The sequence below is a fragment of the Scylla paramamosain genome, chromosome 28 (assembly GCF_035594125.1).
Source record: "Scylla paramamosain isolate STU-SP2022 chromosome 28, ASM3559412v1, whole genome shotgun sequence".
Classification (NCBI taxonomy): Eukaryota; Metazoa; Arthropoda; class Malacostraca; order Decapoda; family Portunidae; genus Scylla; species Scylla paramamosain.
Genome location: NC_087178.1, coordinates 4,090,001 through 4,096,141, shown reverse-complemented (window position 1 = coordinate 4,096,141; position 6,141 = coordinate 4,090,001). Strand labels below are relative to the sequence as shown.

Below are 6,141 nucleotides of genomic sequence, written 5' to 3'. Positions count from 1 at the left end.
AGAGAGAGAGAGAGAGGTAGATCATTAAGGTAATCATGCTACATTTTCGTTCTCCGCGTTAGTAGTTTCTGTTTTACCTTGATAAACTGATGACGTCGAGATGAGAGAGAGAGAGAGAGAGAGAGAGAGAGAGAGAGAGAGAGAGAGATGGAGAGATAGAGAGAGAGAGAGAGAGAGTAAATAACAACACATTATCCATTTCTTAGCACTGACATCAGCCACGAATTCAAAAGCTGACGTGATCTGTAGCATCTTTCGTGTCGCCCGCGTCACCTTCAGATACACGGAAGGTGGTGATGAAATCTTCCCTGTCGGCTCGTGATCGTGATAGGAGCGATAGAGGTGATAGGTGAGGGGGGAAGGTGATGGAGGCGACCAGGAACGGATTGTATAAATTGACTCTCACTGTTACTTGTGACTTAATTGTGCCTTGACCATGGGTAAGTGAGTGTGTGTTTGTGTGTGTGTGTTTTGTGTGTGTTTGTGTTCAGAGGTAAGGGTATTTGTGGTCTGAGTCTTTGAGTGGCAAAATGTTTCTTCGCTTTGTGTCTTTTTCTTGTTTGTTGTTTGTTTTTCCTTCTGTTTTTGGTCTGAGTGTTTTTTCTTTTACTTTCTTTCCGTCTCCTCTTCCTCTCTCTCCTCCTCCTCCTGCTTGTTGTTGTTGTGTTGTTGATGTTGTTGTTGTTGTTGTTGTTGTTGTTGTTGTTGTTGGTGGTGGTGGTGGTGGTGGTGGTGGTGGTGTTGGTGGTGGTGTTATTGTCCTGCTTCTGCTTCTTATTTTTATTCTTAGCTGACACCATAAACTTGCCTAAGAGTGAATAAAAAAAAAAAGATAATTTGACGAAAAATTACTGGAAAAATATGCAAAGTAATGAAAACTTTGATCCAATAAATACAACACAAAAGTATAAATCAAGTGAAGACGTATTACTTTCTTACCATAAAATCATAAGAAGTCGCTAATTATCACTTTAACAGCTATACCCCACTAACTACACTTTTATAGGTCTTCACTTTCCTCTGCATTACCTCATCTTTTCACTTTTATTTCATCCTTGCAGGTTCGTCAGTGATTACCACCTGCCTCCTCCACCTCCTCCTCCTCCTCCTCCCGATTCTCCACTGCGTCCTTATTCTCTGAGGACGTGGAGATGCTACCTGGAGTGCTCGTCGAGTCTGATGTGCCGCTGGAGGGGGACGTGGTGTATGAGACTGAAGAGCGAGAGGAGGAAGTGCTTACCTGTATCAAGGAGAACATTAACTCTACTCTAACTCAGGCGAAGATCATAAAGGAGAAGATAGATGACTTCAAGGATGACTATGTAAGTATACCTGAGCCTGTGTTTTCATTATGTTCTTGCGCTGGGACTATTTTCAAACGCCATACAGATGATCAGTCGAGTTTTTTGTTGTTGTTCTCAGTTTAAATCCCTATTCGCTGTTTTTAATAAGCGTCTTTCATTTGTTTCTGTCCTGTGCCATTCTTCCGCTTATTCCTTTGTCTCTCATGTCTTCTTTCAATGTAGTCGTTCCATCTTACCCTTGGTGTTTCTCTTCTTCGTTTCCATGTCACCTCTCCCCCCACGGTTCGCGCAGTCCCGTTGCCTGTCTATCTATTGCCTCTCTTGCAACGTGCTGCTCTTTATTTTCTCTCCTCAGATGACCAAATCATCTTAGTCTTGCCTCCTGGACTTTCTTAGACACTTTGTTTCCTCCCACTGTTGATGGAAAACTGTTAAGGGAAGTAATTGCTGGTCCTGTTTGAAGATGGTTTTAACCTGAGCAGCTTAGAGGGACGATAGGACAAGGCTTTAACTGAATTTGTAGCTCCGTCCTTTTCCTTGCTGACTTAATCATGTTAAAGAAAAAAAAATAAACCACCGCTAGTCATGAAACGTATCGAAAACCTCCACCAGCTTCCACTACAACACGTTAAAAGTAGTCGAGATAAGACGCCGGAATCTTTGAGACCTCAACAATTGTCTCTCCCTGGTGTGACTCCTAATGTCCTTGAAAATTGAAACATTAAAAGGTAAACATGAAGAGAACATGTCTTGTACCGAATAGATATGATAGATAGTAGAGAGATTTTCAAATTCTACGTGTGAATGAGACCAGCAGAGGGTACAGGAAATTGAGGAGCATGAAAACCCCTGTTAAACTGATAAGAAAAAAATAAATAAATATAGTTAAATAGATAAATAAAGAAAACTAACAAACTATTCAGAGGCTAATTTGATTCCGGAGGTGTCTAGGTAAAATCTCTTAATATAATTGAAGATATGGGAAACAGAAACAGTAATCCAGAGTTTAGGTATAGACAGTGGACAGTAATGAGTCAATGGGAGCAGCGGAATGACAACCAAAGAATAAAGATAGCAGGGCAGATCGGGAACTAAAGATAAAGTGATGAGATATGTAATTTGCTACGTTGGCTTCGAGCAGACTGGCAACTTACAAGGATGAATGAGACTGATGATGATGATAATAGCGATGGTGTGAGGAATACAAGAGAGAAGAGCAAAGGAAGGATGTTAGAATTAATGATAAGTATTTTATCTTTTAATCTGAGTTATTGTATTCACTGGGAATTTACGTATCTACAAGTGAAAATACGTATGATATGTATACCATGTTGTATTGTGCTTGTGATGATGTAATACAGTTGTTGCTCGTATTAGTGTTTGTTTTGGCCTAGGAGTTATTGGTGGTACAGGTGATGTGTCCTAGTTTACCTGTCCTGCCTGCTTGATTGGGCAGCGTACGTGATACAGGTGTGATTAGGTGCTGTGTTTGCCTGTTTGCTTTAATTTCTGTATGCATTTAAATTTCTAGCATCTCATCTTATTTAATTCTGTATCTCATTTCTGGTCTTGTTTATCTACTATTATTATTTATACTACTACTACTACTACTACTACTACTACTACTACTACTACTACTTTGTTTTCCTGCTCTCGAGTTTGTTACATTCCTATTTCCTCCTCCACTTCAGACCTCCTCTAACACAACTACGTCTTTTTGCTTTCTCCTCCTCCTACTCCTCCTCCTCCTCCTCCTCCCACTCCTCTCCTCCCACGGTTCGCGCAGTCCCGGTGCCTGGCGCAGATAACACACACCCTCCCCATTACCGGGTCTGGCGCGCCTCTGCCCCTCACACTCCGCCGGCGGGAGGGAAAATAAAGGGTATCATTAACTCATTGCCAACAGCAGCGTGTGACTTTCCATGGAACGAACCAATATTGATCTTCAATTATCTGATAAACAAATGAGAAAGAGAGTAACTATTCTGATTCTGTTAATTGGGAACGAAGCGTATTTCAATATTTCATTCAAATCGAATCTCGTATCGGAAATGTATTTGTTTTTTTTGTGTTTTATTAATGCTGTCTTTTTTTTTTTCACTGATACCTTGTGTAGTGATGATGTTTGAAGTCTGAAGTGTGTTTGTGCTATTAAGTGCCTCAATAGACTCAATAGTTATTAGTTACCAGTAATTACATTTGTTATTTTGGAACTGTGGGAGCTGAGGGAGCTGTGGATGGAGATAAGCCTTCATCTTTACTGTCTTACGTGTCTTATTTTGAATTACAGCGTAGTTAATCTCAGTCTTGTAAGGGCTAACGAATCTGCTGGTGTGTGTTCCTTTTCTGTGTTCCTTTGTGTTGGTGTCGGTAGTGGTGGTGGTGGTAGTGATAGCGGTAATGATAATGATAGTGATGGCGGTGGTGGTAGTGGTGGTAGTGGTCTAGTCAAGGTAGTGGTGGTGGTGCTGGTAATGGTCAAGGTGGTGGTGGTGACGGTGGTAGTGGTAGTAGTGGTGGTGTTGGTGGTGGTGGTGACGGTGGTGGTGGTGGTGGTGGCATGGCCTTTATCTTAATTAACGTAGAAAAAAACGGTATTCTTATAGGCATGACTGATAAGAGTGTCTGATTGTTGTTTATCAGTATTTAGCAAAGAATAACTATCAATAGTGTTTATCTTTATTTCCTCTCTCTCTCTCTCTCTCTCTCTTCTCTACTCTCCTCTCTCTCTCTCTCATCTCTTCTCTCTCTCTCTCTCTCTCTCTCTCTCTCTCTCTCTAACAGTCGTTCCTGCTTCATTAATCTGTTTTATCTGACAACTGCATAACATGTCCTGGATCTGCCTGTCTGTCTGTCCAAAATCCCCTCGAGTCCAAACTAATTGCCTGCCTCCACTCCCTTCCTCTGCTTTATAAATTCCAGAATGTTTCGTCTCTTAATTATTTTCCCCCTTTCACATTCCTGTCGTAATAAAAGCGTCACATTTATTTCTGTTGGATTTTTTTTTTTTGTCTCTACTTGGCAAGATATGACTCACCTTCCTTTGAGATTAACGCTATCTTGACATTGAACACATTTTCGTTATAATTCATTTATTAGAAACGTGCATTCCATACTTATAATAAAGTGTTCCAGTGTCTCATATTTTTATTTATGAGAGTTGCTCATTTTGTACATTAATACTATATCTATAATAGTTAGTTATTTCATTACCGCTGTCTGTCTAAGCACTTCTAACCATCGTATTATGAGTAGAATGATCTGTTACACTGCTGTCTTATTGCGCCTGCTTGTTGTTACTTTTGGGATTATTAACTTCCTTTATAATGAGTTTGGCCCTTTATTCTTCTTTCTCTTAACTATCTTGTTAGTAGCGTCCTTTATACATCTCCAGTGCAATACCCACCTGTGTTATTAACTTCCTTTCTAACTACTTTACCTTTGTTCTGATCACTTAGTTCCTCCCACTGTACTGGAGGCGCCTGTCTCACACTTCTGTTGCTGTACTGGCCTGTTCTTACTCATTTGACTCATTTCTTTTCATTTCGTCTTGCTCTCTCTCTCTCTCTCTCTCTCTCTCTCTCTCTCCTCCTCATCTCTCTCTCTCTCTCTCTCTCTCTCTCTCTCTCATACCGTACAAAGAGCGTCTGTTAATCGCCTGCTCTGTCTCACCTGTCCCCATGCACACTGGCCTGCCCCTCCGTGACGCTCCCTGGTTCTCGCCACACACAGACGCAGGACAAGTTCCAAACATCGTGGACAGAGTTTGACAACATCATCCCTAGGGACCGTGACGGTGACATTCTGGAGGTGTGCAGCGTGGAGCAAACCTGCTCCACGGTGCTTCCCTCCCTGCCGGCCATCTCCGTGTCTCCCCCCACCACGGACACCGAGGTCGTGCGCATGCTTGACGAGAGATTTGGTGAGATCCCTCCGCTTCCTCTCCGCCTTCGAGCAGATGGTGATCGAGCAAGCGTTGAGGGAAGATATATTCGCCAAGCAGATGTTCGACGCCTACACCAACCATAAAGTGCTGGCGAGGTGTCTGGAGGAGGTGCAGGAAGAAGTGTGGGCTGCAGTCAAACACTACCTTCAGTCCTGGAGCCGCTGCACGGGAAAATGTACGTGGAAACCAGTGAAGTTAAGGCTCACATCAGAGGCTTCAGTACCCTTCGGCAGAGTCTCCAAGGGCTTCAGCTTCTCCTGGATATGTTCCAGGAGGAGAGGGCCAATATAAGGAGGGTCAATGAGGATGAAGAGGAAGCACAGGACGAGGAAGAAAGGAGGGATAGAAGAAAGAGCAGGAGGAAGAATGGGAGGAATGACAGCCGTAAGAAGAAGAATAGGAAGAACAAGAAGGGAAATAAGAGGACCAAGAGGAGGAAGAATTACCTTGACTGAATGGATAGGTAAGACATGGAGACTTTGTGCCTAGATTAACTACTGCTGGCGACTGATAATCACACACACACACACACACACACACACACACACACACACACACACACACACACGTATGCATGCCACTAAAAAAAAAAAAAATGACATGCTTAATATTAGATTTTATACTTCTATTTATTTATATTTTATTTGTATGTTTTCACTCTTATACTTACATACATGTATTTATTTGATTACTAATAAGCTTGTATACCTGCTTTAGATAAATTGGTGTGTATCTGCGAAGTCTTTCCTTAATTGACCTAATTACCTTCACTAAGACTAATGCCCTAACAAGCTAATTATGCTCTTCAACTCTGCACTCTGCTTTGTCCGCTGTATGCAAAGTTGGGTCAAATGAGAGAGAGAGAGAGAGAGAGAGAGAGAGAGAGAGAGA

The 6,141-nt window shown here is 42.0% G+C and overlaps 1 protein-coding gene across 1 annotated transcript; it reads left to right on the top strand.

Annotated features, from left to right (window-relative positions):
- Window positions 1–420: 420 nt before the first annotated feature.
- On the top strand, window positions 421–5,986 carry LOC135114731 (uncharacterized). The gene is made up of 3 exons (XM_064030704.1): window positions 421–440; window positions 1,062–1,322; window positions 5,037–5,986. Exons 2-3 carry the CDS (start codon window positions 1,152–1,154, stop codon window positions 5,331–5,333), a joined length of 468 nt encoding a protein of 155 aa, XP_063886774.1. The 5' UTR covers window positions 421–440; window positions 1,062–1,151; the 3' UTR covers window positions 5,334–5,986.
- The last annotated feature ends 155 nt before the right edge of the window (window positions 5,987–6,141 follow it).

What these genes read in the sequence shown, in the direction of transcription:
- LOC135114731 (XM_064030704.1), top strand. Translation starts at nt 1,152, where the DNA reads ATGCTACCTGGAGTGCTCGTCGAGTCTGATGTGCCGCTGGAGGGGGAC. An exon ending in ATGACTTCAAGGATGACTAT is followed by an intron (nt 1,323 to 5,036) that starts GTAAGTATACCT and finishes CGCCACACACAG; the next exon opens with ACGCAGGACAAGTTCCAAAC.